Genomic DNA, 25,369 nt, shown 5'->3' with positions numbered 1-25,369 from the left:
TTTGATGGAAATCGCCTTGCCATATATCGAGTATGACCAGACACATTTCAACAACGGGTCTGATTATCTTGAGCAGCTTTTGGAATCAGTGAATCAACTGGAGGCTGGGTTAGATACGAAAGCTCTTTCTCATCTGTGTTTGGTGGAATCTAAAGACACTGAGTCTCATTCAGATGAAAGGTCAAAGCGCCTATTTAACACAGGCCTTTCGCTGGGGATGACATGGACACGTTTTCTTGAGAACTGGAATTTTGCCCTTCGTGCTGACGAGATTTGCACTGAAGAGAATACCGTTATGGTGGAAGTCGCGTCAGGAAAAGGATATCTATCGCGGATATTGTGCAACCACTTCAAAAGGCGTGTTATATGTATTGATCGCAACTGGATAAAGAACAAATCAAGCTTGCATGTGCATCGTTTAGTCAACGGTGACGAGCTCCGATTGGCTTCAAGGGCATCTGCTTCGGGGAAAACCACGGCCTCTGGCCACGAACGACTCCACACGGTTCAGTCAGACCTTCAGACTCCCGACGATTTGATTGGGATACTCCGTGAGAGCCAAAAATTGATTGGCATGGACTCTAGGGTCGGATGGAAGAATGGAGTTTTGACGCCAGTCAATGTTCCCAGTGTGTGCCTTGTTGGATTAAACCTCTGTGGCGATCTTGCCATAACTGCCGTAAAATCGTGGCTTGCCGCATGGTCTGATCCTGGGTCTCTGGGCTTCCCGTTGGAGCTGGGGCCTGTTTTGGTCAGTCCTTGTTGCTACCATGAAAGATCGGAATTCCCTCTATCAAAGAGGTTCAGGCAAAGACTTGGCAGTGATCAGTCCCTGATTTTGAAAACTACGCCAGAATCTGGCATTTACGGGTTTGTGAGATCCGTTGCGTTAGTTGATCTGGCTCTTTACATGTGCGAACTAGGGTTTGATGATGTGAAAGTGAAGACAAACGGGATTAGTGCAGGATTTGGGGCACGTACTCCCAAATGAGCTTTTAATACCGCTTTTCAATAACCCGATATTTTTCATGCTTTAAAAGGACGCATTCTGGATCCAAGATCTGCTCTAAAGTGTCAAAGTTTCTTTTCAATGATCACGTGATCGCTTGCATGAACCTTTCAACATAGTTTTGTGTCGTATTGTTTGTAGGCTGAGATGAAACCAAAGCCCGTGAGCATTATTAAACCTGAAAACAACCTGGTATACAAAGAATAATGAAGACTATTGTTGGTCTTAATAGTAGATAGTGAATAGGGAACGAGAACAATGAATGGTCCAGCTTGCAGTGCGGCTTTTTTCGGCGGCAAACTACTCACCCATCACGTTGGCAGACCAGTAATTAAATCTCATGTCTTTTTTCTTGCCTCTCTACTGTTGTTATTCCACCAAAACCGCGTTTGCTTTTGTACTTCCTTTCGGTTCGGATTAGCATCGAGACCGGAAAAAGTCTTTTGTGATAACCCGCTAGTTATAGCTCGCCGCATTTTTCTGTTTGAGTTTCGTCGCCGGACCTCGGCTTGTTTGCATTGCTCCACCCCGACCGCCTCATTAATAGCGAAGTTCCACCAAACTTGCCGGTTTTAGTCCGAAAACACAACAGCAAGAACTTGCAAGATACCCATAGCTGACCATCACACTTTCATCGCAATGTTTGAGATTTTTCCTCGAAATGTCACCGAGTTGCTCAGGGCCGAGTTCGCTCCAGCCTCCTCCATACAAACGAAACCGGACTTGATACACGGATTACCGGATGGCTTGTTATCTCTGGCCGCACCCGTGATTGCATACTGGATCTTCTCCACATTTTTCCACCTGGTCGATCTTTACGAGCTTGCGGAGAAGTATCGGATTCACCCGAGCGAAGAGGTGTTATCGAGAAACACGGTTTCGCAGGCCGAAGTAATCCACGACGTGATCGTCCAGCATATTGTTCAAACCACAGTTGGCTACGTTTTCTTCCTGTTGGATCCAACCCCTATGACAGGCTTTGAGCTGCGCGAAATGTGGGAATTGCAGCATCGTTTTCCGTCCGTACCAGCGAAGGTGATATATCTCGTGTATACTTACGGATTCTCTTTGATAAAGATCGTGTGCGCTTTTGTGGTTATCGACACGTGGCAATTCTTCCTTCACAGGCTCATGCACTTGAATAAAACTCTTTATCGGAGGTTTCACTCAAGGCACCACAAGCTGTATGTGCCCTACGCGTTTGGGGCTCTGTTCAATGATCCGGTCGAGGGATTTTTATTGGATACTCTCGGGGCCGGACTGGCCGGAATTTTGATGCGTCTGACCCCTCGTGAAACCATAATTCTTTTCACTTTCTCCACAATGAAGACCGTGGATGATCATTGTGGCTATGCGCTGCCTTATGACCCATTCCAGTGGCTCTTTCCCAACAACTCGATGTACCATGATATCCATCACCAGCACTTTGGGATCAAATCCAACTTTTCGCAGCCTTTCTTCACATTTTGGGATAAATTTTTCAAGACCGACTTCAAGGAGATCGACAAGTACAGAGACGAGCAGCGGCGCATCACGTTGGAAAAGTACCATGAGTACTTGCAGGATCGCAAGAATCGGAGAGTAAAAGCCAGTGTCAAGAAGGAGAAAGCAGTATATTCAGGTAGCGAGGATGAGCCTGAGGATGCAAAAACAAAATGAGGAAGCCCAAAGAGCAAGGACAATGAACAAAATCAAATAAATCGGTCTCGTTTAGATGTCACCTGTTTGCTGCACTTCAGCCTAATACCCGATTACACCTTCACTACCTCTCAAACCATCATCAGTACATAACCAGAGACGCAATTTTTAGGGAAATTAACCTTAGTTGACAATAAATGACTTCCATTCTATATACACGGATAAAGTAGCCCAATCTATCTAAACAATCTCCTTCGTTTCCTTCGCTTCCCTCAAGGTTTCCTCTCTCAATTGATCCAGCACAGCAAACCGTTCTCTGGGATTGAACTTGGGCAATTCGATATGCTCAGCTAGCTCTGCGCTCCAATGCTTGTCTTCTCCTTTCCTCCATATATCTTCCCAGTGAATCTTGGTCTTGAACTTGAACTGGTCTATGACCTCTGATAAGTCGGCCACTGACTCCATCGAGTACGTGGGCCTATATTGGGCGTAATACCAGATATTTCCATCACTGTTGCGTTTACGGAGTGATTCTGCTTCTTTTCTTTTGGTCACCTCTCTCATATATCTCAACTCGACCAGGGCGTTGTAGGCTTTCAAAGCCTTTTCATGGTCTTCGAATGTGGCCACGGCCATCACCCTCCAAATGTCACGCCGTTTAGATGGTTTGCGGTTTTCCCAGTTAGGGCGCCACCATTGGGTCTTGAGTTGATATGTCTAGAAAAGTTAGTTAAACAGAAATGAGGACGATGGTATTTGGAAACAAGTCACTTACGTTGATGTGAGGAAGCTGAGAGTAGGCAACCTGGCCAGACTCGATATTTCTGAATAGATACACCTGCGGCGCGTAGTTGTTGTTCACCAGCCACTTGACAGAACGAAATTTGTTGGACATGGTTGTAGTTGTTAATCCGTGTCGGTGTGGTGTGGAGTCTTCGGCAACTGAAGTTAAGTTTCTGCTAAAGGTTGAATCGTTGACTTTTGAAAAGTTGATGGTTATGGGCGCGGGTGGTTTAATTTGGGCGGGGCTCCGTAACGGAAATCTTTTATCACGTGATACGTCTCATTTCAAAGCTTGAGTCAAGGTTCAATCATTAAATGTTTGTAATACAGGATTTTCTATCCATAGAAGTTTATTTGTAATAATGAAGTCACTGAGATCAGTATTTCTAAGATGGTTTAATACTTGAATAGATTTTCTCTGCCACAAGCTTGTGATGTGTTCTCAAATTAGATGTATTTCTTGGGATTCTCACCAATTTTTCATCATTAAATCTACAATCGTTCACTCCACTTTTAATGAAAGTTCATCTGTTTCATTCAAACTTGTTGCCTAATCTATCGGAGGTGATTTCGGCAATAAGCGCAAATTTTATCCGAACGACTAATTTACCGGAGAATATTGGCGCATGTTAACTAGGAAAATGCGTGTCGGGTGTGGCTGATTGCGTTAACATCAATGCGGTGATCGACTAATTTACCAGAGAATACTGGCGCATGTTAGCTAGGAAAATGCGTGTTGGGTGTGGCTAATTGCGTTAACGTCAATGCTGTGATCGACGCTCCAGGAATCCTTTTGATTTTTTTGAAAGCGGAAGTGTACGAATTTGGGATTACCGGTTTTGGCAGATAACTTTGCCCAGCAAGTGCAGAGCCTCCAGAAAAGTGCGACTCGCCGACGTAATCCTCTGATATTCGAAGTTTTTCTGAGCACATCCTTTCTGGATCAGGGAAAATTGTTCATCTGAACCGTTTACAAGCATTCAAGGTGAAACTTTCAAATCGCCGGAGTCAAATGTCCGGGTGATGCAGTCATGCATATGTGGGGATGAATTCTTCCGAACCAAGGAGCACTTGCATGCCACTGAGGGGACGTGAAATGTCCCTCAAGACGAATACCAGGGGTATTTTTGCATTTTTGAGTTCTCATATTTTCAACAAATTAAATTCCCAAGCACTGTACTAGAGTTCACTTGACCCAGTTCGCCAGTCCTATTCCAGCTCGGATAAATACTCTCATTCGGATTCATACCCCAGCATCAGGACCAGCTAGACGCAAGCGGCCCACCTTTCCACATACGGCAGACTTTCACAAGTATGTTCCGTATATTCTCACCTCATGCACTTTACTGCACCAACTGTTTGAAAAGATCGTCAAGGTAAATCTTTCCTGTGCGCTCGAGGGAAAATGATATAAAAGGCTTGGTCGGGGCCCAGCTCCCTAGGTACTGGGTTGCTCCATCAATAAAAGCTCAACTGATGTTTATCCACAAAATCCTGCTATCTGTGGCTTTTTGCTTGGGCCATGTAGCCTCATCACCAGTCAAGCATCATTCCACTTCAACGAGCATCACCGCTGCTCCTTCTGCTTCCATCGATGCGGCTTATACCTCTTCCTTGTTAAGCTCATTGTGGGCACCCTTGAACGTCTCTTACGCCGACGTCACTACCGTTGCAGAACCGACTCCAATTCCCTCTACTGATCTGATTGCTCCTCCAGTTATGCCCAAATTGGAATCGCAATACAGACTTCCGGCAGATTTCCTATGGGGATTGGCAGGTGCGGCATTCCAGAACGAAGGTGCTGTCGATGCGGATGGAAGAGGTCCAAGCGTATGGGACACTCTCGGACATCTAGTAGATGGGTTCATCACCGACGGAACTACAGGTGATATAGCCGATAACCATTACTATCTGTACAAGCAGGATGCTCAAAGACTGAAAGCAATTGGGATCAAGACGTACTCGTTGTCGGTTTCGTGGACTCGGATTTTTCCTTTCGGAAACGGAACTGTAAACGAAGCTGGTCTGAATCACTATATTGACGAGGTGAACTATCTCATTTCACTGGGAATCGAGCCTGTGGTTACTCTATTCCATTTTGATCTCCCACAAACACTTCAGGACTGGTACTATGGTTTCTTGGGAGAGCAGATCGTCGACGATTATGCCAATTACGCCAGAACGGTGTTTGAAGCGCTAGCTCCATTGGGGGTCAAGACTTGGATCACCATGAATGAGCCCGAACTAGCATGCTCGAATTTGTACCCTCGTTTGACCGAAGAGACACCCGCGGAACTTTTTGCCAGGCCAAATCTCACCACCAACGAGATCATTTATAAGTGTGGACACAACACTTTGTTGGCTCATGCCAAAGCAGTTGATATTCTCAGAAAAGAAATTGAACCTGTTTATGGACCCGCTAAAGTTTCATATAAGGGCGCGTGGTTCTACTCGGAGCCATTGACCAACTCGACAGACGACATCCGGGCATCTCAGAGACAAAACAACCTAGCTATCAATTGGTTTGGTCATCCCGTTTGGAAAGGAGACTATTCAGATCTGCACAAGGAGATACTTGGCGATATTCTGCCAAAATTCTCCAAAGAGGAGATTGCACTCGTGAAAAGTTCCGTCGATTTCTATGCCCATGACTTCTATAACGGACACTACTATACCGCACCAGATGAAGGCTTCGACGCATGTGTTGCCAATGTGTCAGATGCCAATTGGCCTTCTTGTGCCGTGTCCACCAATATTGCACCTGGTGGCTGGCCAACCGGTCCTGCTGGTGGCACAAGCCACAACTTCAACACGCCTCAACTGTTCCGGGATGCTCTTCGGTTCATCAACGCTACATACGCACCAAACGAGATTATCATTACCGAATTCGGGTTTCCGGTGTATCATGAAAGCCAAATGGAACTTGGCCAGGCTCGGTATGATCTCGACAGAACCATCTATTTTCAAGACTATCTTCGGGAGATCCTTGGTGCGTATAACGAGGACAAGATTCCAATCAAAGGGGCAATTGCCTGGGGTACGATGGACAACTTGGAGTGGAACAGTGGACTGGAGGTGAAATTTGGGTTGCAATATGTGAACTATACCACCCAGGAGAGGTACTACAAGCAGTCCCTTCATTATCTGACCCAGTTCTTTGATCATTACATTCAGTAAGGCAAACAAAATTGGTTCAACAAGCAACCAAAAGCTCGTATTTGATTTCTTTTCCGACCCTTAGTTAGATTCTCTCTTTTTCTAGAATTCAGCAACTATCTTTTCAAAAACTGTTAGGTGGAAATACACTTGGAATGCCCCGCAACATCCTCACGTGTTGGTCTTCTATGATAGCGCTATCCTGCTCTGCTGTTTTTCGTAAATACCCTGCAAAAAATCGTTGAAAACACTTCTAGGATGTTCAAGTAAGGCTTCGTCCCTGCTGTGTAAAATTTGATCATTATTTTCTCCATTTTCTCTCATCAGCAGCTCCTCCCACATCCTTGACACAGCCGAGCAATCAAACTCATCGTTGGACGAAATCTTGCCCCAGGAATCCCATCCGGCAGGAACAAAAATGTTCTCGTATGAGTCCAAAGCCGGTTGTGGAAGGGTATTTGCCTTTTCCCCTAACAATGTGTGTATCTTCAGAGAAATTGCTCTGTTGATTGCCCGCAATACAGGAGCGTAATTCTCTTCAGACGGTGAATCAGGCAGGAAAGCCAACGAGGCACCGTGATTGAGGCATATTACTCTCAAGCATTGCTGAAACATCTCCACCTCAGACGCATTCAAAATCGTTGATCCAAACCGATCCTGACCGTGTTTGTCCGAATCCGTTACCAGGATCATTAGATTGCATCCCAGAGGATCACTGCACTCTCCCTGGTCCAAACCTGATGGCAATTGTCTCACTGAAACTGGAAAAGAAGCAATGTCGGAGTAATCCATCTTGCTTACCGCATGCTGCTGTATAAATATATCTTTCGACACGTCTTTGAACAAGTCCCTAACACAGTTTATCCATCTGGCAAGGTCGCGACGCGTTATCAACAACTCTTCTAAGTTGATGTTTTTGGCGATGTTTTGCCCAGTAGGTGTCAGAATTATCACGAATAAGTCCATTGGGTCAACTTTTGCGAACTGATGCAAAAAAATTGCTTTTTCAGGCAAAAACTCCCCTGGAAACGTGTACAGATTCAGGAAGGAAGTCAGCACCTTCGAATCAATGTCGTCCCTGTACTCAATATATGAGTATCCCAAAAATGCTTCGCTCACACCAATCTCAGGCACAAAACGATTCTTCTCTGCTCTTGTATTTCCAAAAAAACGGTTGTTGATGGTGACGTTTTCGGCCTCTATGTGTAGATTCTTCACCAGGTCGCGTTGCTGTTCAGCAGTTCCTCCCAGCACCAGCAGCGTTTTGGCTCGTGCACTCCAAGTGCCCTGGTTTGACTTAGAATTGTTCAGGAACTTATCCCAGAAGCCTGTTTTTGCATTATTCATAGCGTGGGGATAAGACGTTGTAGATGTTGAGGGTAAAACAAGGGTTTGCGGCTTAAAGTGTTTACGCTTAGTGTTGATTTAGTTAAGCGTGTACCGCCGAATCAAGTTTCGGACAGGGCTCTCTAACGCGCATTTAAAGAGTTAGAATTGATTACTGGAAGGTGCCTTGTTTTTCAATTATTCGGAGCTGGAATTATACCAAATAGCTGAATCGTCAACCGGTATCACCAGTCTATTCCTGGATCACAATATTATACAATCTTGGGCGGAAGGAATGGATGGATGCACGATGTCTCCGTGCTGCACGGCTGAACGAAGGAAATCTGAGCACTTTTGAGTTAGTTGCAGCGATTTTGAGGGTTTTGAGCCCCATGAATGCAACTATACTTCAGTCCAGGAGCTCCGTTATCACAAAACCTGGTCTTTTCCTCACCTTCATCATCTGTGCTCTTGCCCTTTTCTCTAATCATTTGCTCCATCCCTTCGTAGTTTATCTTGTGCTCAACAACAATTGTCTTGGCTCCAGTTAGTGTACAATGTCCTGATCCTCAGTTCATCTGGACATCTCCGTCGGCGTCCGTCTGGGACTCTGAGTTACCTGTGGACTCTCCGGTCTCCCCGGCTAGGGCACCTGCTGCGAAAGGCTCTGCCACAATTTCTAGCGAGGATGGCGTTTCAGACACACTAGCACTTCCACTTGGAGCAGAAACCTGAGCAGAGGCTTCCGCCGAAGCCTCTGTCGTTCCCACCTGCTCCGATACTTCTGGGGTCGAATCTGCGGTAGAAGCAGGAGTTTCAGCCGGTGTCTCCGAAGGCGTTGCTACAGGTGTCTGTGATGACTCCTTGTCCGAGTCCAAAGAGGCTTGGTTTTGTAGCTCTTTCTCCTTCATCTCCTGAGCAGCACTGCTAGAGAACCCAGGAATGGCATCCCCGCCAACAGCACCCTTTATATCAGCTGCACTCAGTCCTGAATCAGTCCGCGAGCCAGAAGCTTCAGATTCCGTGTTTGTAGGCTCACCAGTTGTGAATTTCGTCAAATCTATGAAGTCGTCATCGTCTCCATCGACAATTGGCTCACTCGCTTCATCCGTCTTCAATACCCACGTCTTCAATTCAAACGGATATATCGCAACCGGCTGAGGTGTGGTGGATTGCGAATCCGGAGCGCTCGATCCAACGATTCCATTGATCCCGTTTGCGATTCCTCCTTCGTTCGTCTTGGGCTTCGGAGGGTTAAACCAGTCTCTAGTCCAGCGTCTTTCACCAGACTGCTGGTCCAGCAAGTTCAGATGAGAGTTTGCACTCCTAACTAGTGACTGCTTGTAAAGATTATTTTTGATGGCCATTATGGTGGGGGTGTAAAGCGTGGATATGTGTACCTACGATCTTGTTGAACAGCATAGTTAACAGAACGAGTCCTCGCGTACCCTGGTAGTGCGAAAATTAAAACAAGATATCGTCGTGTACCGAAGCAGAATATGGTCTTTCCAAATCTCAAGTCTCTGTCTCCAAAATATAACAAGGAACTTGCTTTCTCCTCCATCTTATCAGCACCGAAGCGAATATTTTTGCGCGTGTTCGCAAAAATGGCCTCTAATGATGGCGATCAAGTCGGTAACTCGGCCGATGACGATTTTGACATGGCGCTGAGCGGGCAGTTCGGGAACCTAGAAGATATGTTTGACGGGTCCACCGAGCACGCTGCCAATGCGATTGATTTCAGCGACGAGGACGAATTGGCAGACGAAGAAGAGGAAAGTGATAATGGAGAATATGATGGTGATAATGAAGAAGTTGCTGGTGTGCCCGCTGTTGCAGAGGACGAAGATGATTTCATGAAAGAGCTGGAGGCAGAAGCCATGGAGGGCGTGGATGAAGACGAGGCTCTTCCGATCAACTTTGGCGAGCCCGTTGGCGGCAATGGAGGTCTAGCAGATCTTGAGCTTGAAGATGTTGACATGGATAGCGGTGATTTCATTGGTGGATCGGAAGATGATGGTCATTTCGAGAATTTGCTTCATCAAGAGGGCTCCAAGCTCAAACAACAAGAGGCAGCGGCCACCAAAAAAGAGCGTGAAAAGAGGCGTAGACGCGGGTTAATCAAGCTGTACTTTCCTACGTTGATCCCTGGCAAGCCTCTACGGATGCAGAGTCTATTTCCGGTGGAAAATGCCGAGTTTCCCTACCAGGTACCTGCTCCAGCAAAACCACTGATACCGCGCAAATTGGCATTTGAGGTGGAACTGGATCAGCGAAAGACTTTCAGAATGGTATTAAACGCGAGAACACAGAACTGGCTGACTCAGCAGCGACAAAAGGCGCAGCAGACGCAAAAGCGCGTGGTCCAGATCACCGATTCAGATTTGGATGCCCTTTTACCGAAACCAAGCAAGCCTTTCAAGCCAATGGACAGTATTGTGGCTTACGACAAGGATCTCGTCCTTTCAACGGCAGATTGGGACGATGAAGTGATTTTGAACGGTGGCGAGGAGGTGTCGTCGTCACGTCGACTCAAAGTTGAGCCGATTGAGTTGGATAACTGGAACGTTGATGATGATGCAATCCTAGAGGGGGTTATTAATGTCCGTGATTTGAACTTGAAGCTAGACATGAACGATAGCAATCTTCTCTTCGTCGATCATTCGCAAAATAAGCGCAAGGGATTTAACGTGGCAATGGTTCCCACCAACGAGAAGCTCCTGGAAGCGCGCTACAACATATCCAACGATAAAGAATACGACATGTTGAAGCAGAATTATCAGATTCGGGTTCGTTCCACTGTTGGTAACCTTTCAATTGACCATACGCTTCCCGCTATCCGCCTCCAATCGCCTTATTACCCTGTCAAACTTCGCAAGGAGCAGGTACGTCGGTTCCACCGTCCAGAGTTCCAGGCCAGACCTTACACCACAATGGTTTTTGCCAAGCCAAAGACTCGCAAGCGCAAGCGTGATAAGGGCAAGGAGGTGAACGAACTGTTCGGCCAGAGTTCAGACTTAACCTTGGGTGATTCAGCTCCCTTTTTCATGTTGGAATACAGTGAAGAGGTACCGATTGCCTTTTCCAACTTCGGAATGGGCTCAAAACTGATCAATTACTATAGAAAACGCAGCGAAGACGATACTTCGAGACCGAAATTGCCCGTGGGTGAGACTCATGTTCTGGGAACACAGGACAGATCACCATTTTGGAACTTCGGCTTCGTAGAGCCAGGGAACATCATCCCCACGCTGTATAATAGGATGGTTCGCGCGCCTGTTTTCCGTCACGATCCGTACCAGACAGATTTTCTAGTGGTTCGAAGCTCGGGAGGTGGAAATCCGCAAAGGTGCTATATCCGTTCCATTCCCTACATGTTCACCGTGGGCCAGACAATGCCTGTGGTGGATGTTCCGGGTCCGCATTCGCGGAAAGTTACCACCACGTCCAAGAACCGTCTAAAGATGGTTGTTTTCCGCGTTCTCGGAATGAACGACCAGCAAAGATTGCTTGTGAAAGATATTTCAGTGCATTTCCCTGATCAGAACGACATGCAAAATCGCCAAAGGCTCAAGGAGTTTATGGAGTATCAGCGTAATGGTGAGGACCAGGGATATTGGAAGATCAAGCAGACGGAAGCTTTTCCTTCCATTGAAGATACGAGAAAGATGATTTCACCGGAAGATGTTGCGTTATTGGAGGTTATGCAAGTGGGTCTCCAAAGATTGGAGGATTACGCCTCGTTCACAGATGATCCGGAAGCAAACATGTTCGCCAAAAAGGAGAGTGAGGAGAGTTTGCAGGAGCAACTTGCCCCCTGGAATACGTCGCGCAACTTCATTAATGCAACCCAAGGCAAAGCCATGCTCCAGATTCACGGTGAAGGTGATTTTTCAGGCAAGGGCGAGGCTTTCTCGTTCTTGAAAACTTCGATGAAGGGTGGTTTCAAAGCCTCAAACGACCTGGATGGCAAAAAATCAGCTACTGGTGGTCACAGCTATAATGTGGCCGTCCAGCAAAAGCTCTACGACGAAGAAATTGCAAAAGTCTGGTATGCTCAGCAGAAAAGTCTTGGTAAGAGCAAGCATGCTTCTAGACCGTTTGACCAGACGATCTTGAAAGATGAACACTATATCAGAAAGGCTGGTGAGAGATTGAACAAGGAGCTCCGTGTATTGAACAATACGCATAGAAATCATCTCAAGATTACGAGAATGGTTAAAGATGAAAACGGCATTGTCCAACGTCAAACAGAGATTATCAAGGATCCCAAGGTGATTTCTTTGTACCTGATGAAAAAGAAGCAGATCGAAAAAGAGATGGGTATTGAGCCTGACCAGTTTGCTCCTACGGATGATGCTGAGGAGAACGAACGGAACAAGCGGAGACTTCAGGAGGAGTTAGAACGTCTCCAACGAGACCAGGAACAGAGAGTTGGCAACGTTGATTCTGAGGGCAGAATCAGCGGGAAAGGTATCGGCAAGGGAAAGTCAACGAGTCGACACTGCGCTACTTGTGGTGCATTGGGTCACATTCGTACGAACAAAAGTTGTCCTCTGTACTACACTGTGAATAACAAGTCCAATACGAGTGGGTCTGTCAGTGGGGCTGGGAGCGTTGCAGGTACTCCGGCGGAAGCTGTCACGCCAATCGTTTAGACACTAGCACCAGACGATATAAAAAGATCAGATGCACTGAATACCGCATTAGTAATCCATTTTGTACTCTAATATTGGCCGTTTGATTCCTCTATTGGGACCTTATCAAAATCCGAACTTCTCCACACAAACTTTGTGGTTGTGAGCCTTGGCTCAACCGTTGGAAAAAGAAATCAAAAAAAAAGAAACGGGAGGCAAAAGAGTGGTTTAACCAAATGTTTACTAAGATCCGTCCGCTCGCGCCCCCGCCGCCAAACGGTTTGAGAAAGATATATAATCCCTTCTTTGTCCTTCTTCATTCCTTATTCTCCCCTGTTTGAAATACATACTTTTCTCACACTAAACACATACAAGAAATCATAATGGTTGCTGTTATCAAGTCTAAGGAGGAATTCCAATCCGTTATCTCTTCCGAGAGCCTCGTTGTTGTTGACTTTTTCGCTACCTGGTGCGGACCTTGCAAGATGATTGCACCTTTGCTCGAGAAGTTCGCCGCCGAGTACTCTTCTGCCGCCTTCTACAAGGTTGACGTTGATGAGTTGCCTGAGGTTGCTGGCGCCAACGAGGTCAGTTCCATGCCAACCATTCTCTTCTTCAAGAAGGGTGAGGTTGTCGGTAAGGTCATTGGTGCCAACCCAGCTGCTATCAAGCAGACTATCGCCAGCTTAGCTTAGATTAGGTCTGAAATGGCCTGACAAAGTGGTTGCCGCTTGCTTTTCTCTACGGCTGTCTGGTTTTTTATCGAAATTTGCATGAACGCATCCGCAGAAGGGTCCTTTGCTTTGGGCGCTTAATTCTACTGCGAGTGTTTCTGAAGCGCCCGTCTTTGACGAGATTTTGCGTGTGATACTTTATATTATGTCATAATAGACCTCTTACGATTGTACTGCTTAAACAGAGAGTTTTCAAGAAAATAGTAGATTCAGACCTCGTCGTTGATTCGGTTGTTCCTCGGCGCTTACTAAGTGCCGAAGCGTCTAGCCGCTGAGAAAATTGAACGTGCACGCACGTCACTGTCAGTCCTTATCGGCTATCAAAAAGAATCATGTAAGTGAAGAAATGCTTGACTGTTTCGAATGATTGATCTTCAAGGAATTAACTTAGGTGGAAAAAAGAGGGTATCCTTCGAATCTATAACCAGTATATGTGTGTTTTATTTCTGCTTTAGAATTTCACAGTAAGGCACACTCTGTACCTTTAAGTTTTCAACATTTTACTTTTACTCTTACTGAATTCTCCAGTTTCTTTTTGTCGGTATGGTTTTCTTGATCTTGTACTTAATTCGAAAGTCACTGATGACTTTGCCTGCCTGATTTCGCACCTAAAAGGAGTATTTTCCATCCAACCACGTGTTGAGCATGCTTAGGGCATTAACTGGCTGGTCGTATGGAACCATGTGGCCACCGCCGTAAACGCGCAAGAACGTGAAGTTTTCAAAGTTCTTGACTTCACCAGCCTTCTCGCCATCAACCTTCCAGCTTCTCACCTTGGCGTCGGCGAATCCATCAGCTCCGGACCATGGAAGAACATCGGTCCAGGCCTGGTTACCGAGCCAATTACAGATGAAGTCCTTGTCACCAGCATAGATCAAGACTGGCAAGTCAGCCTCGAGCAGGGCAGTCACAGCCTTGAAATATGGCTTCATCCAGTCACCGGCAAACAAAAAGTTACGGTTGATGTCGAAATTGCAGGATTCGTAGGTTTCAACCTCTGCACCAAGCTTCTCCTTCACAACATCTTGGTTGAGATATTGAGTGATGTAGTCCAAGCCCTTGTAGCACAGACTTCCACCCTCGCACATCGCACGGATGTCGTATACATTGCGACCGGTCTTCTGGTATGGCCCCATCTGTGCGTTGTTACAGTAGATCGCAGCTGGAACACACGAGAAGAGCGATTGCGAATCATAACACGACTCAATCAGAGAAAGACAGTTTGGCTGGGTGTCCAGCATTCCTTGGCATTCCGCCTCAGACAGAACAGATGGTTCTCCACCTTCACCACATGCCATTGGCTCGTAGTACTTGTATTGGGTAAGAGGATCAGTCAGTCCGTTTCCGATCAGGACTGACGATAAGTTGAAGTTACGCTCGTCGTGAGTCAAAATCTCGGATGCGAACACAGGGATGTAGTGGCCAGCATAAGATTCACCGGCAATGTGGAACTTGTTCTTGGTGTATTCGGGGAACTGTTGGAAGAACAGCTGCAAGAAGGCGTAAACATCCTTTCCGGCAGCAACGGTATCCGAAACGGAAGACGACGAGTACGAGTATCCGACATTGACTGGTTGGTCAAGGAAGATCACGGTAGCGTTTGAGTTCCAGGAGTGAGGGTTGTAGACGGGAGTGATGTTCTCGTCAATCGAAGAAGAACCCAATTCAAAAAACAATCCGGTCAGAGAAGAGCATCCGGGGCCTCCGTTCAACCACAACACGACAGGATCGTTCTTAGGATCATTTCTGGATTCAAACGCCCAGTAAAAAAAGTGCTTGTCTTCGTCTTCAACGTCCAGATAGCCCGAATATTGCTTCACAGAGTCAACTCCGAGTTCACCAGGATCGTTCTTCTTGACTCTGAGCTTGTAATTGGACAATTGCTCGTTGGCCACATGGAAATCGTAGTGCGAAGAAGGTCTCTTGGCAACCTTGAACTTTGGCTTGGACTCAAACGACATCTGAGAAATCATTGTGGGGAACTTCATCTCCATATCGGCCCAAGTTGATTTCAGCTCATCAGTGAGGCCTTCAGTAGAACCAAAGACCGAAATTGCCTTGTCCAGCAGTGTGGAAGCGGCGTTCTTGAACGAGTGCTGGATGTTGCCCCCCAGCTGCATTGGCGTCTGGATATCGCCAACATTCGGAATTGTAAGTCCCTGTGCAACGGCACAAGTGGCCAATAATGCCAAAGTGGATACAGGTAGCTTCATTATTGCTATAGTTGACTAGAAAAAGATGCAACACTGAGCAAATTTGATAGAAGAAAGGAAGAGAAGTAGGGGAGGAGGGAAGTGGCTTGCTATACACTTCCTCATCTGGCGGCACGGCTCCACAGCCCCAATCCGGGTTCAATATAGCCTAATCGGGTAATCTGAATTGACGTAAATACGATACAGGAGATGGATTCGAAAAAGTGCTATAATCTTGGGGGTTTGATATATTGAGGGAAATTTACTTGGTGGTTTTGCAATTCTTGTCATGGCAATAAATTGACGCTCTCAAGCTGAAAATTTGGTTTATTTTGAGCTGTTCTGGTGACTCTTGTGTCCTCTGTGACACATCTGAGATCTGAGATGAGCCGAGAGATCAGAGAGAGAGAGATGGATAGGATGGATGTGTGTATACATTGACAGAACTGTAGATCTTGACTAGAAAAGGACATAAGATTTGATGAGCAATATTATGGTTCCTGCGTTTGTTTGATAAGGATATACCTGTTTGTATTTTTTTTTGAAGCTGTTGCTTTGGGTGTCTGAGTACTGACTCGCTGAGCTCTACCTCGTTAGATGTTAGCCATAGATAGCGATTAATGTCAGACGACATGAGATTCACCATACACATAACAGTAAAAGTAAATCTTTTTTATGAGATATCACTACTCGTAATTTGGTAACCATTTACACTTTCAATCACATGCTGAATATTGGGTATTTGTAGAAAGTAGGAGATATTCGGCAAAATTCCCAATTTCAATGGACTCTGGGTCTTCTATTTCGGTATCCAAAACTATGACTCGGAGAACTGCTCATTCCCAACAGGACAACTACTGCATTACTTCATGTAGACTAATCATATCATTTTGCACAAATCAAGTCATTAAACTTTATAACGCCATCCTTCGGCGTTTCCAGCGGATATGTTCTTGGTCCATCATCGGGTCTCTTTGCTTCCTAGCATCCCAACACACAAACACACGGATACAACCGCCAGAAATGCTACATTTGAATGAGAAAAATAGCCAAATTCTAAACATAATTCGGCAAAGAAAAACGACAACATCAATTAAATGATATCCGATTTCTCTACAACTAGGCCGAATTAAGCGCCCAAAAAGCGCCGCACAGCCCTGAAAAATAATGCCTTATCTACGCGCCATGTTAAATCTCTAACAGTACCCCTTTACACCACCATCGTGAGTCACATCTCACTCCAAATGGCCCAATATCAGCCCCGAGCAAAGAGGATACGTCCTCCTGCTCAAGTATCTCAACAAGAGATGGATTACGCTAAGCAAATCAGTGAAAAATATATTGCCCCAATCTTCACGGGGAAGGAGGACTTTGAGATCTTTTCATCACTGCGGTTCGACTCCAAGATGTATAATGGGCCCGTTTCTGATCTGGAGACAATTGCGAGTTCCGGAAACAGTCTTCCGAAAGAGTGTTTCTTCTTGGTCGACCACCACTATGCGCGGTTGAAGCTTTCGCTCGAGTATTTCAACTGGGGGTTCGACCTCTCGCAGGAAGTTTTGCTTCAAAAGCTTTCGGCGGCTGTCTCGCCGTTGGATCTGAAAAATGCATACAAGTTGCGAATTTTGATCTCTCCTGTGGGATCTGTAAAGATTGAGACATATCCTGTGGCTCCAGTGGATGACTTATGGGATGGTCTACTTCCAGATGAGGATTACAAGTCTCCAGTCTACGATATCTATCTTGACCCGGAACCAGTCGTGGTATCTCCATTTACTTCGCTCAAGACCACTAAGAGAGATCACTATACAAGTGCCAGGGAAAGATGCCTTCCGGGAAAGACCCCATTCGAGGATGTGTTTTTGCACAATACAGCTGGTCAGATGACCGAGTCGTCGTTTTGCAATTGCGCATTCTGGGTAGATGGAAACTGGCAGACGCCGCCGTTGTCTAGTGGGACACTCATTGGAACCGTCAGAAGACAATTGCTTCAATCCAAAGACCTGGTGGAAAATCACGTTCTTTATAAGGATGTGAAGCCTGGTCAGAAGGTGTTGATCATGAACGCTGTCATTGGTGTGAAGAAAGGTGTTGTGAGGGCAGCTTGAGAACGATACGCACAGGACAAACAAATAGTTTTTGGCTTAAAATCCTCGTTATTTATCTACATTCTATGATTCTCTGGTGGATCTACCCCAGCAGCTTCTCTATCTCGGGATCACTATATCCCAACACGTAAAACAAGTCCTTCAAACTTTTGCTGTTCAAGCATCCAGGAGCCTGTTGCTGGACTTTGGGCTTCGCATTCCACGCAACTCCAAACCCAGCTACGGACATCATGGTGAGATCGTTGGCACCATCACCAACAGCAACCGCCTTAGAGTATGGGATCTCGTTCTCGTCTGCGATTCTCTTCAGCAACTCGGCCTTTTTGGCCCCATCAACAATTTCACCACAAGTCTTTCCACTCAGAATTTCCTTGCCATTCTCGAACTCCACCTGGAGGTTATTTGCGTAAGCGTAGTCGAGCCCTAGCTCGCTCGCTACGTAGCGTGCCAGCGGAAGAAACCCTCCACTTAAAACTGCCATTTTGATTCCCAAGGCCTTCAGACCTTTACACAATTCAGATGCTCCGTTTGTGATCTCTATCTTGTGTTTAAGTTCTTCCCATAGCGTTTCAGACTCTATTCCTCTCAGTAATGCCACCCGACTGGCCAGTGACTCAGTGAAATCTATCTCACCGTTCATTGCACGGGTAGTGATCTCAGCAACCTGAGACTCAACATCAGCATAGGCGGCAATTAGCTCAATTACCTCCTGGTATATCAGAGTGGAATCCATGTCGAAAACAAACAGCTTACGGTCCTTTCTACCAACGTCTTCCTGGAATACTATATCGTATCCAAGCCCTGGTTGTAATTGCACAGCCTTCAAGGCATCACGGATTGATTGAACCACTTCTTCAAGGTCTTGAGTATCATCTAGCGACTTCACGTCCAAATCCACCTCGAAATCCACAGCCCGCTTGCTGTTGAGCTTGCGGATGTCTCCGAGGTTGAGTTTTAGTGAAGATATCAGGGCAACGGTATCGTTCACTGCACTCTGGGGAAGAGCATCTCCGTGTGCTATTAACGTAATGAAAAATCCCATCTTTGCGACAGCTCTCAGCTATTTCAGATTTAAGAAAGGTCTGGGATTGAACGAGATCCAATGCCATGTTCACACCGGACAGTTGAAAAATGGTACCGTAGTGTGTTACCAAAGTGTACAACTCAATCGGCAAAGATAAAAGATCCAACGGCCGGGGCTTCTCTAATTTCGCAGGTGTGGCTCTGTCAAGACCGGATTAATTTACCCAGAAAACCAAATGAGCGCGGTTTTCAGTGCGGGTCCGGTTTGTGGGGTTGACAATTGTCCGTCCAATGAGTGGCGGTCAGTGGACGGGAGGCGAATATGTCGCTATGGCCATGTGCTAGAAGGCGACTACGAGTTTAATGATGAGGAGGATGAATACACAGGAATGGTGACACGACGGATCAACGTTGTTGCTGGTTTGAACGATGTCAGTATTGCTACTCAAGAGGTGCGATCGCAGAAACTGGCAGAGCAACGAGATGCAAATGCTCGAGTTTTCGGTAGAGAAGCTTTCTATCTTCGAATAAGTGCGATGCAGTTCATTTTTCACCGCCAGTTGCGGTGGCTGATCGAGACGAAGGGGGCTCCCGAAGCGCTTGAGCTACATGGTCGTTATCTGTGGACCTTGTACGTCGAGAAAGTGTTCGTTCCGTTGGATGAAGACTACGAAGGCGAGCAAGAGGAAGAGGATGAAGCAAATGAGGACCAGACATCATCGGTGCCATTCAAAGATGGAATAAAGGTTCCGGCAAATAGAAGCCCCGCAAGACCGAACCATGTTGATACTCTCGCTTTGTGTTACTTGGCGTGTCTCAAACTCAAGTTGGCGATCTATGCAAGCGATTTTGTCCATTGGGCAACCACGAATGCAATTCCATACCTGAACGTGGAATCAATAATACCAGTGCAAATGACAAAGAAGATGTCCAAACAGGTTTGGAGCATGTTGGAGCCGCTTCACGCGCCAGACCAGGACCATCTTTACGTCGCCGTGGTGAATCTGTACAACGATCTGCATCTATATTCGGACGATCGGGTTGACGAGAATGCCACTATATTCACAAAGGAATACTGTGTGGTTTGGCCTCCTTTATTACTACGTGTATGCCGTGAAATGCTGCTTCCACCCCAAGTGTACCTGATGGCTCGCAAGGTAATCCAGTTTCACGGGGTCGAAATGGCTATTCCGCGGTCGCGGATCAGGTGGAAATCTCCAGTATACTCCAAAGACTCTTTCCCAGAGCTTAAAGTTGTGGGAATCGCTATTGCATGTACTAAAGTGTACTTTCAGGTATCAGAGATCGAAGCCCAAAACACTCGCACAGCCAGCACAGCCCGCACCAAGCCACTTATTTCGACGTGGCTGGGCTCTCTCAATGAGATGTACAGAACAATCGAACTGCACGAATACAATAGCCAGGATTTGGGAATTGATTCTGATGTCGCTCTGGGCCAATTCCTGGTGAATGGGACCCAACCAGATCTGCTGCTTGATTGGAGCGAAAATCAGACCGATGCATACTTAGACTGGTTTCAAAAAAACATGCATCGCGAACTTAGCGAGGACGACAAGCTGCGGAATTTACACTCACTTTTTCCGATAGACGCCGAATCAGAAGCGCTATTGATACCCAAAAACGCTGCCACAGACTCGGAACAAATCAGCTCCAGCGATAAGGATCTTGTATCCCACTTCTACGGCAATGCCTTTCGAATTTCGAAAGATAGCGACCGCTTCCGGGTTGATACCCTTGCCAAGAAAACGGATTCACTCAGCGCCGCGATGTCTGCCCGTGTATCCGCCAATTTCGGTGTGAAGACGGGCAGTGCACAGACTCTGATCTCCTGGGCAGATGCAGAGGTCGTGCGTTTAGCCAGAATGCTAGGCGATACGACTGTCACGTGATATTGCAGATTCGATCTTGCCCGTCAAAAGAACCAATAAAGCTGCCGAATAATGTAAATAATCGCACCGAAAAAGTTGCATTTTACCGCACAGCATATCGCATCACGACTGCGCCACTAACGAACTCTGTATTGTAATCGGGCCGGTGCAAAGCCCAGATCCAGCTTGGTAAGATTTTCATTGCCGTGAATTTCAGCCGTGGCAGATTACTCTTTTGGGAATAGTCTGCATACGCCAGAAGCGTATTTTTGTTGCGGCCATTCCATCTGGATTTTGAGGTCAAATTTCAGGCCCTTTCAGATGGAAAAAAAGGGTATGGAAAGAAATATAGGATTCCTGATTACTTTGGCCACATGCTGGCTTGTTTTATTTCGGGTAATATCCTATTGTAGAGCCTTCAAAACTAAAAATCTTGGCGTCTGCGCTTTCTGGGCCCTGCATGGAATGCCATGCACCTGAAAGCCTCACGAGGCTTTCTTGCCTTTGGCGGGTAAACCAGACCAGACCGAAAAGTAACTCCAATAATCGGAGCCACAACTGAGGGGGAATCCGTTTTATCTCTGCCAAGTAGTTGCTGTGCAATTGTAATCTTTTAAATTGGGCTGTTATCCGGATTGTTTCTTTGCTTCCACTACAACTGGAACTACATTTTCTCATGTTCAAAGATAAGGACTTCTCCAGCAACGAGAAGGCTGGGAGTTCCAGCAGAGCCCAGTCTCTGTTGTCAGTGCATACACAAGAATATGACCTTGAAGTGTCCAAGTCTGTTCCAGTTGCCTTGGCCGAGGGCCATAAGCTTAAGAGAGATTTGCAGAGTAGACACATCACCATGATTGCTATCGGTGGTGCTCTTGGAACGGGTCTCCTGATTGGTACCACCTCAGCTCTTGCAAGCGGTGGCCCAGGTTCTGTTTTCGTTGCTTATTCAATTGTGGGACTAGTGGTCTACTGTGTGATGTGTGCTCTGGGTGAAATGGCTACATACATTCCTTTGCCCGAGGGTTTTGCTGGTTATGCTTCTAGATATGTCGATCCTGCTCTCGGATTTGCTGTGGGTTATTGTTATCTTTTCAAGTATCTCATCATCACCCCAAACCAGTTGGTGGCTGCTTCCTTGGTACTACAGTACTGGGTCGATGCCGATAGGGTGAACCCGGGAGTGTGGATTGCAATTTTTCTGGTGGTTATAACGTTCATCAACTACTTTGGTGTCAAGTTCTTTGGTGAGTTCGAGTTTTGGCTCTCTTCGCTCAAAGTTATTACCGTTGTTGGTCTAATTATCTTGCTGTTCGTTCTCATGCTGGGTGGAGGCCCCAACCACGACAGAACTGGATTCCGCTACTGGAAAACGCCTGGCTCGTTTAAACCGTATGATGGTGTCGAGCCTGATTCACTCGCCAAGTTCGTGTCATTCTGGTCCGTTTTTGTCTACGCTACCTTTGCCTATTTGGGAACAGAACTGGTGGGTGTCGTTTTTGGAGAAGCGCGCAACCCTCGTCACAGCATCAAGAAGGCCATCAAACTCACCTTCTACCGTATCCTGTTCTTCTACTGTCTCTCTGTGCTTCTTTTGGGATGCTGTGTTGCCTACAACGACCCTAATCTGCTCGCAGCCAAGAAGAGCTCCACTTCCAGTGCCGCATCTCCTTTCGTCGTTGCCGCCAAGAACGCCGGAATTGGAGTGCTGCCACACATTATCAACGCGGCGATTCTGATCTTCATCTTCTCGGCGTGTAACTCTGACTTGTACATTGCTACGAGAACCCTCTACGGATTGTCCGCCAATGGAAAAGCACCCAAGGTCTTTTCCAGAACCAACAAAAACGGTGTCCCTATTTATGCATTGGCTTTTGCTTGTGTTTTCTGTTGTCTTGCTTTCATGGCGTGTTCTTCCAATTCGAAGACCGTTTTCAACTACTTCGTCAACGTTGTTTCGATCTTCGGTCTTCTGACGTGGGTTTCCATTCTGGTCACCCACATCTTTTTCATGAAGGCTCTTGCTGCCCAGGGAATCAATAGAAAGACTGATCTCGTTTACAAAGCACCTTTCCAGCCTTATGCTTCCTACTTTGCTCTCTTCATGTGCATTCTCATCTCCCTCATTAAGAACTTCACCGTCTTCATCGGAGGATTTGATTACAAAAATTTCATCACCGGTTACATTGGTATCCCTGTTTACCTCATTTCTCTATTTGGCTACAAGATCATTATGCGCTCGAAGCGTGTTAGGCCAGAGGAGGCTGATCTTTACACCTACAAGGATGTGATTGACGCCGAGGAGGCTGAATGTCTCAAAGAAGACGAGGAGGCGAAGGCTGCAAGGGCTGGACGCCCACATGACCTCAGCTGGTTCTACGAAACCTTTATTGGCTGGTTGTTCTAATCTCTGTTTTTTATATCCAAGTGTTAAGTATTTCATTAAGAATTAAGCGTAGCATAAGCCGCATCACTCATATCCTGCACTGACATTTGCGGCGTTGGTTTGGTTTGGGCACTTCGGATGTCTGAAAAAAATTTGGACTTCTAAACAACTCCAAATTGCAATAATAGGACCACACAAAGCCATCCTATCCTTGAATTTCCCTATTGTTTCTTTGATATGGCTGTCAAGACGAAAAGGTTTAATGCAAAGAAAGTTTTTGGTAAAGAACCGCCTTCTAGTCCTGCAAGAGAAAGGCCGTCAAAAAGGATATCCACCGCACCCAAGGCTGGGGCCAAAGTGGTTGACTTTTACTCTGGTGAGGAGGATGACGATGACGATGACGATGAACCAAAGTCAACTCAAATAGGATTTTCAAACGATGAGCTTCAGAAAACTGCCCGTTCTTTGCTCCAGGTGCGGGAATCGCTTCCCGTCTACAAGGTGAAAGACGAACTTCTCAAGAGGATATTGGCGGAGAAAGTGTCAATTCTGATTGGTGAAACTGGATCTGGTAAGTCTACACAGATACCGCAATTTTTGATCCCACACAACAAAAGATCCATTGCCGTGACTCAGCCGAGACGTGTTGCTGCTATTAACCTTGCAACGCGTGTTGCCCAGGAGAACGGATCACGGCTCGGTGCCAGGGTGGGCTATTCGGTCAGATTCGATAACCGTGCAAACTCCAGCACTAGGCTAAAATACCTCACAGATGGTATGCTTCTGCGAGAGTTGATGATAGACCCAAAACTGTCGAATTACTCTACTATAATTATCGACGAAGCCCACGAAAGGACCGTGCTCACGGATTTACTGATTGGCTTTCTCAAGGGCCTTCTGTACGATAAAAGGAAGAACGACAAAGAGTTTCGGATCATTATTATGTCTGCCACCCTGGATGCAGAAAGATTCTCCAAATTTTTTGACAATGCCCCGATTTTGTTCGTGGAGGGTAAGATGTATCCTGTGAACAGATTCTATCTAGGAGAGCCTTCTGAAGACATTGTGGATTCTACCATACGAACTGTGATGACTATCAACCAAAGTGAACAGCAAGGTGATGTTTTGTGCTTTCTCCCAGGTCAAGAAGAAATTGACAAGGCCGTTTCTTCATTACAAAAGATTGCGCCTCAGCTACCAAGAACCGTTCCATTGCTCATGCCTCTTCCGCTCTACGCAGCACTTCCGACCACACAACAGACAAAAATATTCAACCCTGTGAAGAGCCATGAGCGCAAGGTCATCCTGGCCACTAATATTGCAGAAACTTCCATCACCGTTCCCGGGATCAAGTATGTAGTTGACTCGGGACTGCGGAAGGTAAAGGTATGGAGACACAGCCTGGGTATTTCCACATTGCTTACAATGCCTATTTCGCAAGCCTCAGCAACCCAAAGAACTGGTAGAGCCGGTAGAGAGAGCAGTGGCAAGTGTTACAGGCTGTATACCGAAGACGACTATCTCAAGTTGGCAGAGCAAACTGAGGCCGAAATTATGAGATCGGATATAATCTCCTCGGTATTGATGCTGAAGAAACTCGGTGTTGATGACATCCTCAACTGGAACTGGCTTCAAAATCCCGGCAAAGAGTCGATGGTATTTGCGCTGCAGCAATTGTACTCGTTAGCTGCGCTCAACGATTCGGGTCAAATCACTGACTTGGGTCGCAAAATGGCCGTTCTTCCATTATCGCCACATCTCTCTGCAGTCTTGTTGACAGCATATGAAATGCACTCCTTAGTTCCTGTGATAGATATCACTGCGTGCCTTTCTGTGGATAATCTGGTTTTGAACCCGGCTTACGACAGAAGAGATGAAGTCAACGAGAAAAGGAGAGCAGCGTGTATTTTGGGTCGCAAATACGGTGATCTTGTAATGCTCAAAGAGCTTCTGGATATATTCCTGGATATTTCGGATACACAGGAAAAGAAGCAGTGGTGCAGGGACCTGGATCTATCCTACAAAGGATTCAAGAACGTCATAAGAGTGAGACAGCAACTCCGCGAGTATATGGATAATTTACTTCGCACCAAGCGAGATGGACCCTCGATTTTTGAACTAGAAGGCGAGACCGTCGACGAGTTTACGGGAGAGGTCAAGTACGAAAGGACACTGGATGTTTCGACTTTATTAAAGCCATTCATACGTGGGTTCATCTCCAATACCGCAATAGGAATGCCTGACAGGTCTTACCGCACAATCGGCTCGGGTCAGCTGGTAGCCATCCATCCGTCCTCGTTATTGTTTTCCCAAAAACTGGAAGCTATCATGTACATTGAACACGTTTATACCACCAGAGGATATTCCAGGAAAGTGAGTTCAATAGAGTTGTCCTGGCTGCAGGAAGCTGCGCCGCATCTGCTGGGCCGCAGGATGGCAGTTGACGGGTGAGCAAGAGAGCCGAGGCGATAACGGGAGATTTCGACATCAT

At 46.3% G+C, this 25,369-nt stretch overlaps 15 protein-coding genes across 15 annotated transcripts; 10 read left to right on the top strand and 5 right to left on the bottom strand.

The window, feature by feature from the left end:
* Positions 1-4: 4 nt before the first annotated feature.
* Positions 5-991, top strand: KUCA_T00004344001 (uncharacterized protein; the record flags this gene model as incomplete). Its single annotated transcript, XM_022601069.1, has 1 exon — positions 5-991. The coding sequence occupies one exon, from the start codon at positions 5-7 to the stop codon at positions 989-991; it is 987 nt and encodes a 328-aa protein (XP_022460352.1).
* A 276-nt stretch (positions 992-1,267) lies between these two features.
* KUCA_T00004343001 (uncharacterized protein) lies at positions 1,268-1,585 on the top strand (the record flags this gene model as incomplete). Its single annotated transcript, XM_022601068.1, has 1 exon — positions 1,268-1,585. One exon carries the CDS (start codon positions 1,268-1,270, stop codon positions 1,583-1,585), a length of 318 nt encoding a protein of 105 aa, XP_022460351.1.
* Positions 1,586-1,648: 63 nt separating this feature from the next.
* KUCA_T00004342001 (uncharacterized protein) lies at positions 1,649-2,668 on the top strand (the record flags this gene model as incomplete). Its single annotated transcript, XM_022601067.1, has 1 exon — positions 1,649-2,668. One exon carries the CDS (start codon positions 1,649-1,651, stop codon positions 2,666-2,668), a length of 1,020 nt encoding a protein of 339 aa, XP_022460350.1.
* A 219-nt stretch (positions 2,669-2,887) lies between these two features.
* KUCA_T00004341001 (uncharacterized protein) lies at positions 2,888-3,542 on the bottom strand (the record flags this gene model as incomplete). Its single annotated transcript, XM_022601066.1, has 2 exons — positions 2,888-3,364; positions 3,423-3,542. 2 exons carry the CDS (start codon positions 3,540-3,542, stop codon positions 2,888-2,890), a joined length of 597 nt encoding a protein of 198 aa, XP_022460349.1.
* Positions 3,543-4,906: 1,364 nt separating this feature from the next.
* KUCA_T00004340001 (uncharacterized protein) lies at positions 4,907-6,607 on the top strand (the record flags this gene model as incomplete). Its single annotated transcript, XM_022601065.1, has 1 exon — positions 4,907-6,607. One exon carries the CDS (start codon positions 4,907-4,909, stop codon positions 6,605-6,607), a length of 1,701 nt encoding a protein of 566 aa, XP_022460348.1.
* A 165-nt stretch (positions 6,608-6,772) lies between these two features.
* On the bottom strand, positions 6,773-7,933 carry KUCA_T00004339001 (uncharacterized protein; the record flags this gene model as incomplete). The annotated part of the gene is made up of 1 exon (XM_022601064.1): positions 6,773-7,933. One exon carries the CDS (start codon positions 7,931-7,933, stop codon positions 6,773-6,775), a length of 1,161 nt encoding a protein of 386 aa, XP_022460347.1.
* A 548-nt stretch (positions 7,934-8,481) lies between these two features.
* On the bottom strand, positions 8,482-9,279 carry KUCA_T00004338001 (uncharacterized protein; the record flags this gene model as incomplete). Its single annotated transcript, XM_022601062.1, has 1 exon — positions 8,482-9,279. One exon carries the CDS (start codon positions 9,277-9,279, stop codon positions 8,482-8,484), a length of 798 nt encoding a protein of 265 aa, XP_022460346.1.
* A 240-nt stretch (positions 9,280-9,519) lies between these two features.
* On the top strand, positions 9,520-12,570 carry KUCA_T00004337001 (uncharacterized protein; the record flags this gene model as incomplete). The annotated part of the gene is made up of 1 exon (XM_022601061.1): positions 9,520-12,570. The coding sequence occupies one exon, from the start codon at positions 9,520-9,522 to the stop codon at positions 12,568-12,570; it is 3,051 nt and encodes a 1,016-aa protein (XP_022460345.1).
* A 362-nt stretch (positions 12,571-12,932) lies between these two features.
* On the top strand, positions 12,933-13,244 carry KUCA_T00004336001 (uncharacterized protein; the record flags this gene model as incomplete). The annotated part of the gene is made up of 1 exon (XM_022601060.1): positions 12,933-13,244. The coding sequence occupies one exon, from the start codon at positions 12,933-12,935 to the stop codon at positions 13,242-13,244; it is 312 nt and encodes a 103-aa protein (XP_022460344.1).
* Positions 13,245-13,891: 647 nt separating this feature from the next.
* Positions 13,892-15,496, bottom strand: KUCA_T00004335001 (uncharacterized protein; the record flags this gene model as incomplete). Its single annotated transcript, XM_022601059.1, has 1 exon — positions 13,892-15,496. One exon carries the CDS (start codon positions 15,494-15,496, stop codon positions 13,892-13,894), a length of 1,605 nt encoding a protein of 534 aa, XP_022460343.1.
* Positions 15,497-16,719: 1,223 nt separating this feature from the next.
* KUCA_T00004334001 (uncharacterized protein) lies at positions 16,720-17,583 on the top strand (the record flags this gene model as incomplete). The annotated part of the gene is made up of 1 exon (XM_022601058.1): positions 16,720-17,583. The coding sequence occupies one exon, from the start codon at positions 16,720-16,722 to the stop codon at positions 17,581-17,583; it is 864 nt and encodes a 287-aa protein (XP_022460342.1).
* An 82-nt stretch (positions 17,584-17,665) lies between these two features.
* On the bottom strand, positions 17,666-18,625 carry KUCA_T00004333001 (uncharacterized protein; the record flags this gene model as incomplete). The annotated part of the gene is made up of 1 exon (XM_022601057.1): positions 17,666-18,625. One exon carries the CDS (start codon positions 18,623-18,625, stop codon positions 17,666-17,668), a length of 960 nt encoding a protein of 319 aa, XP_022460341.1.
* A 217-nt stretch (positions 18,626-18,842) lies between these two features.
* On the top strand, positions 18,843-20,516 carry KUCA_T00004332001 (uncharacterized protein; the record flags this gene model as incomplete). The annotated part of the gene is made up of 1 exon (XM_022601056.1): positions 18,843-20,516. The coding sequence occupies one exon, from the start codon at positions 18,843-18,845 to the stop codon at positions 20,514-20,516; it is 1,674 nt and encodes a 557-aa protein (XP_022460340.1).
* A 655-nt stretch (positions 20,517-21,171) lies between these two features.
* KUCA_T00004331001 (uncharacterized protein) lies at positions 21,172-22,899 on the top strand (the record flags this gene model as incomplete). Its single annotated transcript, XM_022601055.1, has 1 exon — positions 21,172-22,899. The coding sequence occupies one exon, from the start codon at positions 21,172-21,174 to the stop codon at positions 22,897-22,899; it is 1,728 nt and encodes a 575-aa protein (XP_022460339.1).
* Positions 22,900-23,115: 216 nt separating this feature from the next.
* KUCA_T00004330001 (uncharacterized protein) lies at positions 23,116-25,329 on the top strand (the record flags this gene model as incomplete). Its single annotated transcript, XM_022601054.1, has 1 exon — positions 23,116-25,329. One exon carries the CDS (start codon positions 23,116-23,118, stop codon positions 25,327-25,329), a length of 2,214 nt encoding a protein of 737 aa, XP_022460338.1.
* Between the last annotated feature and the right edge of the window lie 40 nt (positions 25,330-25,369).

The sequence above is a fragment of the Kuraishia capsulata genome, genomic scaffold (genome assembly GCF_000576695.1).
Source record: "Kuraishia capsulata CBS 1993 genomic scaffold, Kuraishia_capsulata_scaffold_5, whole genome shotgun sequence".
In the NCBI taxonomy this organism is placed as follows: domain Eukaryota; kingdom Fungi; phylum Ascomycota; class Pichiomycetes; order Pichiales; family Pichiaceae; genus Kuraishia; species Kuraishia capsulata.
This window is presented reverse-complemented; position numbering and strand designations above follow the sequence as displayed.